Source organism: Fundulus heteroclitus, chromosome 11, assembly GCF_011125445.2.
Source record: "Fundulus heteroclitus isolate FHET01 chromosome 11, MU-UCD_Fhet_4.1, whole genome shotgun sequence".
In the NCBI taxonomy this organism is placed as follows: Eukaryota; Metazoa; Chordata; class Actinopteri; order Cyprinodontiformes; family Fundulidae; genus Fundulus; species Fundulus heteroclitus.
Window position 1 is genome coordinate 11,692,689 of NC_046371.1, and position 12,479 is coordinate 11,705,167.

Sequence of the window (12,479 nt, forward strand, 5' to 3'; positions counted from 1 at the left end):
GCATGTGCAATTCAAAAACTGTTTAGTTGATTGAACTATCACGGTGTCCTACCTTGTGATAGTTGTCTCTTGGCTCCACACCAAGCAAAACGTTGCTGATCAAAATAGACAAAATAACTTCTTTACAGTTCCCACATTGCTCTCTGGTCATAGCATCTCATCAAAACTTTATCATCATTGGTTCTTGGGCTCCTCCTCCTGACCAGCAGGTTTTTTTTTTTTTTTTTTTTTCTTTTCCTTATAGGCAACAGAACTTCAGCTTTTTAGTTAGCAGACATAACCCATTCCTTGCTTGTTATTCTACACTGCAAAAACAGAACTAGAAATAAGGAAAATGTTCTTAAAATTTGTGTATTTATCCTTGATTTGAGCAGGTAAATAAGATAATTTGCCAATGGAATAAGATTTTTGCACTTAAAATAGGAACAATTCCTCCCAATCATCTTATTTCAAGTGCAGGATGTCTAATTATCTTATTTTAGGGGTCAAAATACTCATTCCATTGGCAGATAATCTTATTTACCTGCTCAAATCAAGGATAAATACATTAACTTTAAGAACATTTTACTTATTTTTAGATCTGTTTTTGCAGTGTACTCCACTTGTTTTGTAGCATACCCGGGTAGAAAATAGCTTCAAGATTTATCCAATACTGGTATTCTTTCACATAAATCATATTTGGTGAAATAAATACCTACATTTCATATGCTCAGTTTCATATTTGTGGTTTTATTCTCCATTTTCAGTGTCGGTTTTATTTCCTTCTTTCTGTAAACTAGCGGAGGTTTCCGTTGTTTCAGAAACCAAATCAATCAATGCCATTCTCAAAGTGACAAATGGGTTGGCTGGGGCAAAGGCTCTCTGCTTTATTCTTGGTTGCTCACATTTGGATGACTCAGACTCTGTTTTCAATTACGCATGTTGTTCTCACATCATGTTTATGAAGCCAAAAGGGCAGGGTGACCTGGAGTAAGCTTTTTACGCAAGAAGAGGGATGAAGAAATATATGATTGGTGTCAAAAAGAAGTTAAGAAGCACTTAAGACATAGAGAAGGCAGGAAGGAGAATGCTTCCATAATACACCAAAATCCAAAACAAGAAAATACAATGAAGGATTGCTCTTGGATTTAGAGAATATAGTAGGTAATAAAGGCAGACCAGCTCGGGTTTTAATGCCTGATAATTTTGTCACTGGACACTATGAAACTTAACAAATGAAAATATGCAGGGGGAGTGTTGGCCTAGTGGTTAGAGCAGCGTGCTTGTGCTCTGAGAAGGTTGCAAGTACTCGGTGCGATCCTTGCACTCTGGGTCCCTGAGCAAGACCCTTAACCCCTGATTGCTCCCCAGGCGCCGCACAGTGGCAGCCCACTGCTCCCCAAGGGGATGGGTTAAGATGGAGAAGTGAATTTCTCCTCTGTGAGATCAATAAAGTTCAATTATTATTATTATTATTAACAAGGCAAATTGAAACATTACACCCCAAGCTGTCAACTTGCCTTTTTTAAAGAAAAGAAAAAGATTTTTACTGAAAGCAAGAAACTCACTTTAAAGCAGCTGCATAACAGTGAGTCATAAATACTGCCAGCCTTCATGGAGCATAAAAAACATCTCAGTCCAACAAAGTTCTTACACCATAGCAGAAGAGCTCATTGATCACTATGAGAATCTAGACAGACTTGTTGAAACAAATGATTTAGATGACACCACATTAATTCATTTAAGGACCACATCTCTTCCTTGAGAGATGACATGGCTGTGGAATCATGATAGACATATTCCCAGCTGTTGCATTCAGGGACCGTGGGAACTGGAATTATCTGCAACACATCATCAATATTCTATATGTATCTCATTGGTTTTGGAAAATAACATGCTTCAACGATAGAAGCAGCTTACGTGAATAGGCCACGCAAATCTCAGAGGAGAAAAATAAGATGTTGAAAGATTTGCACAGCATTTTAAGTCTGTGTTGGAGATTTCCCATGCTCTCAACTTAAAGCAGAAGAACCGCCAGACTGAGCGACGGGAGTATTCGATAGGTGTCTGTGCCGAACAAGTTATCCCCACCAGAATTTGTTTCCCCTGCGTTGGGAGGGCGCATCCAGCAGGAAGAGCGAATCCAGTAAACTCCATCTCATTTTCAATCAACTAAACATTGAAATAGCTATGTTTTAGTTTTGTTAACGAAGGAAAAGAAGTGTGACGTTACATTATCATTCAATTAGTGGCTTAAAACTGAAAATGTAACATTTGTTATTGCGTGGTATTGTATGGAATTGTTTCAACAGATCCAGGACGTTTGCCTAATGGCTAATCACATCTGTTAAAACTTGCTTGATCACTCAGTATAACACGTTCTCAGAAAGTAAATGGCTCTGTGGTCATTTCCAGATATGTCACGAAACAGGCTACAGCAAAACCAGGAACAAGCCTCCTCGGGGGAATTTTGAGTTATATACAGATTCTGAAAGAGTGGAATCTGAGCTTTCCAATTATGTCAAACTTGTGGAAATCAACAAAGAATTGAAGAATATATGACCAGTCATGTTTTTTGGACTGTGGGAGGAAGCCAGAGGTACCCAGAGAGAACCCACGCATGCACAGTGAGAACATGCAAACTCCATGCAGAAAGACCCAGGGCAAGGGTAGGACTTGAACCCAGGACCTGCACGGCAACAGTGCTAGCCACTGCGCCATGTGCAATATGATCTCTTTGGAAAGATGAAGACAGTATTTGATCTGGATTTTCTGTCATATTTGGGGATCTCTATGTGCCGTTATCTTTCCTGTTCATATTTTGCTCAAATGTCAACCTCGCTGAAGGTCGAAGTGATTAGATTTTTTTTTTTTTTTGGTATAGCACTAACCTCGCTGTAATGCCACAACGAAACGGTTACAAAAATAAAATTCATGTGTTTTTGCAAGTGCTCAAGGGTGCAGAAAATTATAATTAAACAAATCTGACCCCTTCAAAATGCCTACTTTAACTCTGCAACAAAAGGGGTTAAAACCCATTTTTATGTAAATGTCTGTACTGTTACCGTGGTGGTAAAGCTTCACAAAAAAGTCCTCATTCGTTATTCTTTTTATTTACTTGTTTTTACAGATGAGCGATGTTGAAGCGGGAGGTGCTACAGTCTTTCCAGACTTTGGGGCTGCAATCAGGCCAAGAAAGGTGATAGAACTAGAATGCACTGTATGCTCTTAGTTGTATTTTTTACTGGGTGCATTAAAGCTTTAATGTTATTTCAAAGTTAAAAAAAAGAGCCTGATGATACAGTATATTTAAATAATGATTCTGATGATGAAACCTGTTGTCCTTGGGGGCCACTGTTATAGAGTTCTATAACAAACAATACTTTTTACAGTAAACTGGCCTTCATTTGTCTACAGGGGACATCAGTGTTCTGGTATAATCTCTTCAGAAGTGGAGAAGGAGACTACAGGACCAGACATGCAGCCTGCCCAGTTCTTGTAGGAAGTAAATGGGGTAAGTTGATGAAATTAGTGAAATGTAAGGAATTTATAAATGTCTAAATGGTAGCTATAAACAATGTATATGCATTAAAGGTAGATAGCCACGTTATATGCTTTAAAAATACCTAAAACCGTTTGATCATAATAAAATAAAACAATATATACCAAGCGTTCACCCTGATAGTGTTTTGATGGTCCTTTTTGAGGCTAAATAGCACCCAGGACCAAGCGCGATGAACAGATATAAAGAGATGTGGCGCCATCTAGCGACAGTATTGCAGAACTATCATAATGCCAGTTTGCTTAATTAAGAAATCAATTGTAAATAATGCCGGACCGAGCCTAACTCTCTGCAGGGCATCCCATTAAAGCGGCAGCTCGGCGTGATCAATGACCAACCATTATTAATTAAATACACCGATCTACAGCACCTTTAAGAGCCCCATATCAAAACATTTACTCAATCAACTCTGGTTTAGTGTCCGCTTCAGTGAGCACCAACGGTCAACCTGTATCCCCACTGACATTCCAGTCTTTTTCCTCTTGGAATCATATATTTTTTTACACTTCTTTTCACTGGATCTTGGACCATTCTTCAATGTTTTGCAGGGAGACGCTAACAGCCGTTAGCCACTTCATTGTTTTATCCCCTGCTGCGCATGCTCAGTACGTACATCTGTTTTTATTATAAATAAAAACCAAAGGCTTTATTTAGTAACAACTTGAGCAAAAACAAATCACAAAACACCAAAATAACAACAAATACACCAGCAAGACATGATAATGTTTCATAAAAACTTTGCATGCAACCAGAGTGAGCTACTGACGTATAGATAAAAAAGGTAAAATAACGTGGCTATGCACCTTTAAAGTAAAAGGGGGGGAAAAGCATTTATTTTCAGTACTTTAACAGCAGATCACTAGTTACCTGTGATTATTGGAAAATTGGCTCATGTATGTTTGTTGTGTGACTAGTTTGTACCCTTAATTACTGAAGCACACCATAATCAAATCTCAGGCAGGCCCTTTATGTGACTCTTAGCTGGTTTCCTATTTAGCAAGATAGTCCTATAACAATCCCACAATATAGTGCAGTGATAGCCCAGCATATCAGCCCCAGCTTGACAGGACCCTGCCATCCCGTGCACCAAGTTTAATCCAGCAGTGCTGCATCATGCACACAAAATGCTAAATCTGTGTTTTTCACTTATCGCTGTGAGGGGATCACATCGAGGGTCTGAAACCTGAAATAAGTTTATTCCTCCAGTTCCTCGTCAATTTGTAGAGTATAAGGTCCTGCTGCCGCTACAACACTGAAGTTTTATCATAGACGTTTTGTCCATACAGATCATATTTCAAGACTTTTTGTGCTCCATCGTGCACTATAGAGAACCCGCTGAGCCCAAGAAGATCAGTAAGGGCACTACAACGACCATCTGCATTTTAACTTTTGATGTCATAATTTGGTCCTAATGCAGCGTGAAACACAAAAAAATTACTCTTAAGTCTTTGATAACCTGCACACTTTACTCCACTCCTACCCCTCCAGGCCTGTTTGGACATGGATGCATACACACTAATTATTCTAATCCTAACCCTTGAGGAGAATTTACATTATCCAGTTTGACGGTTCACAGTTTCACACACAAAAAGCTGTTTTCACTCCAACACATTTGTCCTTCAGCTTTTTATATTTCCTCTGATCTACAATTTGGCCATGAGTAATTAGCACTGATTTGTCTTCAAGGCACTTCTCATTACAAGTCATGTGCTGACGTGGATAATTATTTAAGCACAAATTTCTGAGAATAATTGCAAGTTACTAATAAAGCTGTTGAATCACCTGATAAATTTGAATTACAATGAAATGAACAAAATAAAAAAGAAATTATACATATGTTGAATTTTTTTTTTTTTTAAAGAGTGATGATATCAAGAAAATAAGAACCTAAACTATAGGTAAAAAGGGTTTATATTCTACTTTTAAAGTCAGCTGAATTATGGTCTCATCTGAGCACATTAAGTTCTCCAAGAGCTTCTTCTGAATCACTCAGGTGTTTGTATTTTAGGTGAGGCCTGCAGTTGGGCCTTCATAATCAATAGAAGCTTATAGGCCCTGCCTTAGCAAACTCCCTTATAATTACTAATGATTTCCTAGGTGACTTCGGCCATTCTTTAAACAAACTAAGTCAAAATAATTCTGGCCTGATCCCTCAGCGTTTTTAGAAACCCCCACTGGAAACCCCCCATCATCTTCCATGATCGGAGCAAACACACCGCCACACACCTGCAGCGGACTTTGATGTGCTGAACTTACGACATTTAGCTGATCTTTTATTTTTTTTTAAAGGAGATGTATCATGCTTCCTCTTAAACAAGTTAGTATAGGTCTACAGGCTGTACAAAATACGTTCATCACATTTGTCATACATTTTTTGCACAACATAATTCTCAGTTAATGAGATTTCACCTCCGCAGTTCCACCTATTTTGAACTCCCTTCAGAATGAGCTATTTTACAGCTTTTGACACTTTTGTGCTAATTAGCTGTAGCTGGACACGCCCGGCTCAGTTTTTGCTGATGAAGCCACCAAGCTCTGTTCTCTGTGACTGGGACAATGTGTATGGACTAGAGGTCAACCCATACATCGGGCAGTGGTTAGTTTAGCCTTTTTTTTTTCTTGTATCGGTATCGACCGTGACGTGCGTGCGTTCACCGAGCCATCAGTGCACTCAGCAGCCATGCCTTTAGATCACGTGAAGAGCATACAATACCACATCCTCCCTGGCAGAGAGCAGCTGGTAAGGTGGTAGGACTGGGTGCCAACAACACCAAGGATAAGTTTTCAACTTTTGATGTAGTTTAAACTGTCTAATTTAGCTGTATCTGGCCTTTGAAAGTCTGTCCCTGTCTCTCACTGTGAGCAGGAGGGAACAGTCGGGTGTTTGTTTCTGTGCCTTAAAACCCACATCTGATCTCCAGCTGACGAGCTGCCACTGCTGTGCATGTGTTTGTTCCCATGGGGAATCATGTAACCACATCAAAATATTTACCAATCACTACGGGTACAGCATCTAACTTTACATAGAATAATATGCATACACTGCAGCGGTGGTCAGTATTTCTTTCTCCTCCTTCTCCCTATTAGACCAAAGAAGCTCTTTTCTCACTGTGGCACGTTCATTAAGTGCGAGTAAAGTGTAAAAGCATAAGAGTTGTGATGCAGATCTTTTTTCTGTGTACCTTTCAAACTGCGGTCTAACTGTGATTATTAATATTATCTGGTTTAAACGCAAGTTTTGAGACTTGTACCATTTATTACCATTGCGTAATTTTTATCACGTAAATGGAGGAAGAAAAAGCCATATCGGCCTCAAGAATCAGACCCAAAAATTCAGCAGTACATTTCAGTTAGACTGAATAATCTGTATCGACATCGGCCTTAAAAAACCTGTATCATTCGATCTCTACTATGGCTGACAACAAAACATTTGTCTTTTCCAGCAGCCATTGTGCAGCATTAAAAATAAACATGCTTGTCTTCTCATAACGAAGTGGACATAATGATCAGATTTTACATTAAGTATTTACTTAATGTAAAAAATAGCTGGGTTTTAGTTTTTTTTGTTTGTTTTTTGCACTTGAACTGTTTCTAGAAGCAGTAGAGACCCAAATGGAAGTGTAAAAAAAAGAAGACTTACAAAAAGGGAATTTTGCATAATAGGTCCCCTTTCCTCATTTATGACAGGGCATTGACGTTTGATTCAATGGATGAATCCAAAGAGAACTCTTTAATAGATTACTGGACTATTCACTATTGACCATATTTGATTATGGTTTCGTTTTGAAAGGATTTGGGATTGAAGAATAGAACATGTGGCTGAACAGCTGATTTTATTGGTTTATATTAAATACTGCCGGTGCTGTAGATGGATGTGGCACACGCTGATCAAGTTGCTTACTGCTGCTCGTTAAAACTGTTTATTAGTAAACGGTGGTCATACAATGTGCACACATCAAACTTGATGTCATACAGAAGTCTATCAGATCTACGTTGCATAGCGTGCAGTGGAGTAGTCTTAGAAGATTGCTAAAATCTCACAGTGTAAGAAGGCCATTAGATGAATAAGGCTTTCTTAAAGGAAAAGGTTTTTTTTGTGTGTCCCATGGACAGATAACTGGACTGAGCCGGACAATTCTTGCTGGTTTGTAGAGGATCAAGTAATGTTTTTACTCAATTAAATGCAAATCAAACTTAGAAACCTTGAAGTTTGTATTCTGGATTAATTTGTTGATATTTTGTCTCACTCTTTTAAAATAAACTGACCACAGTGTTTCTAGATTTCTAAGTTTTGGCAGTAAACCTACAGATTCAGCAGGGCGTGAAACTATTTCTCTGTGGCAGAAAGTTTTGTATTTCAAGACGTTTTCTTATTTTTCTCTCTACAAATCTGAACCACTGAGTGAAATATTGTTGTATTTACATATAAATAGCCTCCTAATCACAAAAGCAGTGACATTTAAAAAATAATAAAATAAAGACATGTCCTTTAAACAACCTTTCCTCTTTTTTTGTGTGAATAGTGTCGAACAAGTGGATACACGAGCGCGGGCAAGAGTTCAGGAGACCATGCGGCCTCACGGAAGTGGACTGAAGCTCGCTCCACGTCTACGCTTGCCTTCATTAGTCCCTGTTTTTGGCTAAATGATGCAACACAGGCTCACTGTGTAAAACTTTGAACATGTCTGGATGACTAACAAAGGGTTTGCTGGGGTTCCTGCATCCTTCTGGTGAGGGAGAGCTCAATTTCTGACAGACTTTTTTTTTTCTTATTCTTTTTAGCAATCATTACATGTGTCCATTTAACCAGAGGAATAAAAGAAAAGAATTATGAATGTACTTTAGTTAAGATTACAACACAATCAATGCTAAACAGTTTTAGAAATACGTTTTTAATTTTCATAAATTCACATTTCTTTTAAAATAGTTTTGTCCTCACTTAAGCTTGTTTTTTTTAAAACTCTAAAAGTACAATTTAAGGTCCCAGGTGTACATTTTTGACTACTTGTGCAACTTCAGTAGCAATAATTGAGCTGCAGAGGACCAAATGACTAATTGATGTGATGTTTGTACAGTAGATGCACTACATGTATGTTTTACCAACAATACCTATACTGACTGTTGCATTTAGGGTAGCAGCTTTTTATCTGGTGCTTATGAACTTCAACTACAACAGCATTTATCTGTTACTCTCATGGTAATTTGGGCCAAAAGTATATTCTTCTGCAAAACACTGTCTACAAATGATGTGCATTCATTTTATTTTTTATTATTTATAATGTGAGGCAAAGCAAGTTTATTTATATAGCACTTTTCAGTAGCAACACAATTCAAAGTGCTGTACAGTGCAAAATGTGCTTAAATTATGACATTTTTGTATTCTCATTCCCCAAGATGGCAATCAAAAAGTCAATAAAAATGATTTTTTACTAGATCTCCTCACAATTGATGTTTTCTTTGATCACCCAGTATAATTAATTCTTATTTGTGGTTATAAAAGCACCTACAACCACAAACTTTTAACAAATATTTTGTCCCCTTTGCTCTAGGAGCTTCAAAATTAAATTAATTGCGATTGGTAGCCTTCAGAAATACCCTAGTGAAAGAGTCAGTGTGTAATTTAATCTGAGAATAGATTCAACAGTTCTGTAAAGTCCTCAGAGGTTTGTTGAACATTAGTGAACAAACGGCCTCATAAAGACCAAGGAACACAGCAGTTCTGAAGAACTTTAAAGCAGATTTAGTTTATAAAACGGGTCTCCAACTCCTGTCCTCAAGCACCGGTGTAATAAGTGTATTCAAATGTGTCCCAGCTCCATCACAGCTGACCCACTGGCTAAATCACATCCTCTGTATTGGGTGTAAATCACCAGCTCTAACACGATACTCTTGTTTGGATGACGAGACGATATTTGTTGATATAACAAAGTTTGATACGATTTCCGATCGATGTGAACAGTAAGATGCAATATCATCTGCCCATCTAACACTATTATTTACAACGATATTAACTCACAAAAAAACTAATGATTTAACCATTTTATTTCTAAGCAGGCATATAAATCAAAAACAACATTCTTCTAATTTTAAAATAATAATAGATCACCTGCTCCCTTTAGTCTCATGCCTTGAGAATTTCAATGCATCCTAAAATGACAATATGGATCGATATTTTAATTTTGCATCAATGCAATTGGATGATTAATCGTGTAATTGGTATATCGCTATGAGAAGGCCTGGAATTAGCTGTGCTGAACCAGGTAGGAAATGGTTTGGGCCAACCACAAAGGAACCGCAACAGCCAGGACCATCCAGCTGAAGTGCACAAGCTGGATGACAGGAGAGCATTAATCAGAGAAGTCTCAGCTCAGGTAGAGGGATTCTGTTGACATTTCATGCACGTAATACTTTTGCAACCCACAATTATGGCCTTTGTGAAGTAGTGGCAAAAAGAAAACCATAACAAGTCCCGTTTGTAGTTTTCCACATGTCTAGTAGGGGTCACAGCAAACATGTGGGGAGATGGTGCTCTGGTCAGATAAGCCCTACATGCAACATGGCATGAGTAACGCTACACATCCACGTGAAAAGACCGTTCCAGCTCTGAAACGTGGTGGTGGTGGTGGTAGCATCATGCTGCGTTTCAGATGCAGGTCAGAGTTGATGAGAAGATGGATGGAGCTAAATGCAGAACAGTCCTGGAAGAAGAAGAGGTTTCAAAAGACCTCGAGAGATATCAAAGCACATCCATGTGTTGGAATGTTTTCACAAGTATTTTAAAATATTAAAATACCGATGAGTGGGCAAATATATCTTTGTCCAAATGTGCAAAACTGGTAGACATCTAGAGCTCTGATGGCGGCAAAATGTGGCTCTACGAAGTTATGACTCAGGGCCACACCTTTGAGATTTTTAAGTTTGCTGCACACCCTTTTAACACTTTTCTTTCCTACTTTAGTAGTTATGGATGCTTTTCTTTATCATTTAACATATGAATAAAAAACCCTGAAGTTTGTGGTTGAAAATCTCAACCAAGAATAACCCAGTTAAATAAATGACTATGTTTTCTATTTCATAAAGTTTCCTTCTCTGTGAATAGACAGCTTAAGGAGCGCATCACAGGGCAAAGATTAATCGCCGCTGGAAACGAGTCAATATTCTCACCTTGGGTGAAACTTGGGTGTCATTCTCAACGGCTCTTAATCCTTTGATCATCATTCCAGACAACTTGCCCCAAGTTGTTTTTATCACGAGGAATATTCTGAAGCCAAGATTCCGGGTGTCAGGGAACAAACTAGAAATCGTGGTGCGTGCCTTTGTCTCGTCTTGTTCGAACTATTGTAATCGTCTTTTTAGTTCTGGCAGCAAATCAGTTCTACATCGCCTCCAGACAGACAGTCTTGCTGCTGCTGCAGAGAAAGAAGAGAGTCTGTTACTCCTGCTCCGGCCTCACTGCACTGGCTGTCCGAAAAGGATGGGATGCATTCTAAAATACTGATCCTGACGTTCAGGGTTCTACGTAGCCAAACCCCTGAATATATCCAAAAACTTGTTGGTCCCCTCAAACTTTTAAGATCATCTGAGCAGAGGCTGTTGGTGATACCACAGACTCGTTTCAAAACACGTAGAGTTCTTTTTTTTTCAGGCCATGGCCCCAAGGCTCTGGTACTCGTGCTCTACGTGAACTTCACTGGCTTTTAAGAAACAGTAAAAGACATTTTTATCTTTTACCTAGACTGCTACATGTATTTGAAGTATATCCTTTTTTTTCTATATTTAGTTATCATGAAACACTTTGTGGTTTTAATGTCTGTGAAAGGTGCTATGAAAACATCTTTCACTTACTTGAAATACATCTGGTGATGACAAATGACAAATACGATATAAAATGAACCCATTTCTGTTTATTAGCATTGTTCTAACATGCGTATAAAGGCAAAGAGTCCGTGATAAACGTGTCTTAAAAGTAAAACAAACATGTGAATGAGAACTCAGAGTACAAAAGCATATGGTCCCAAGTTAAAAAAACAACAAAAAAAACAATTGACAGTGAAAAAAGTTGGTCATGAAGGCACAAATTTTAAGACACTCCACAAAAAAAAACAACACACAAGAAAAGAAAAACTATGAAAAATACATTCAAACCACACACCCAGTTACAAACAGACCCACTGTGAACACATTCGGTCTACGTGGTAAGAAACTGTACAGCACGTTTACATAACGGTTGAAAGTGATGACGCTGAGGAAGAAACATGCACGAGGCATGTGTCACCATGCTCTCTGGGAATGGCTCTAGATTGAGTGACAGAAACATCTGCTAGATTGTTCTAATATTTGTCAAGTTTGAGTCAAGCGTCAATTAAAATTTCTGTACACCCTTGATATTTAGGCCGAGCGTGTCGGGGCTCCTGTAAACTTGGAATGCAGTACGTGAGTAAGCCTTCGTGACTAGTCGCGGCGCACTGGATGAGAGGTGAGCGATGGGACTGAGTGCCTACAGGCTAATTAACACTTGCCTCAGTGTCTAGCTCTGAGGCAAGACGTAATGAGGGTGGCTCCAGCGTGGGGCAGATGAAAGTGGGATGTTATTAGCCTTGGTGTTTGACGGAGACGGATCAAAGAGGTGATGCATTAAGGCACTGGTGCATTTTAAGACCTTTTGTTGGATCGTCTTTAGGTTTGCTTCTCAGGCATGCTTCTTATGTGATGATGATCATTTTGCATGAGTGCTTGCCGGCAAAAATCGCATCTGCTATGCAGTGTCTTGCAAAAGTATTCGTCCCCCGTTGATGTGCTTCGCGTTTTGTCACACGACAACCGCTAATCAACAACAAGTTACGCATAATTGTAAGGTAGAGGGAAACCGATTTATTGGTTTTTGATTTTTCTTTTTAACAAATATTACCCTAAAATAAATCTAGAGCCTTCAGAAGTC

The 12,479-nt window shown here is 38.6% G+C and overlaps 1 protein-coding gene across 3 annotated transcripts in view; it reads left to right on the forward strand.

Annotated features, from left to right (window-relative positions):
* Window positions 1–8,975, forward strand: part of p4ha2 (procollagen-proline, 2-oxoglutarate 4-dioxygenase (proline 4-hydroxylase), alpha polypeptide 2) — a 49,513-nt gene extending 40,538 nt beyond the window's left edge. For all 3 annotated transcript variants that reach the window (XM_036142865.1, XM_036142866.1, XM_036142864.1), the window contains exons 13-15: window positions 3,110–3,178; window positions 3,397–3,493; window positions 8,065–8,975. In XM_036142865.1, coding sequence (XP_035998758.1) covers window positions 3,110–3,178; window positions 3,397–3,493; window positions 8,065–8,135 — 237 coding nt within the window. In that variant the 3' untranslated portion in view covers window positions 8,136–8,975. The remainder of the gene's footprint in view (window positions 1–3,109; window positions 3,179–3,396; window positions 3,494–8,064) is intronic.
* The last annotated feature ends 3,504 nt before the right edge of the window (window positions 8,976–12,479 follow it).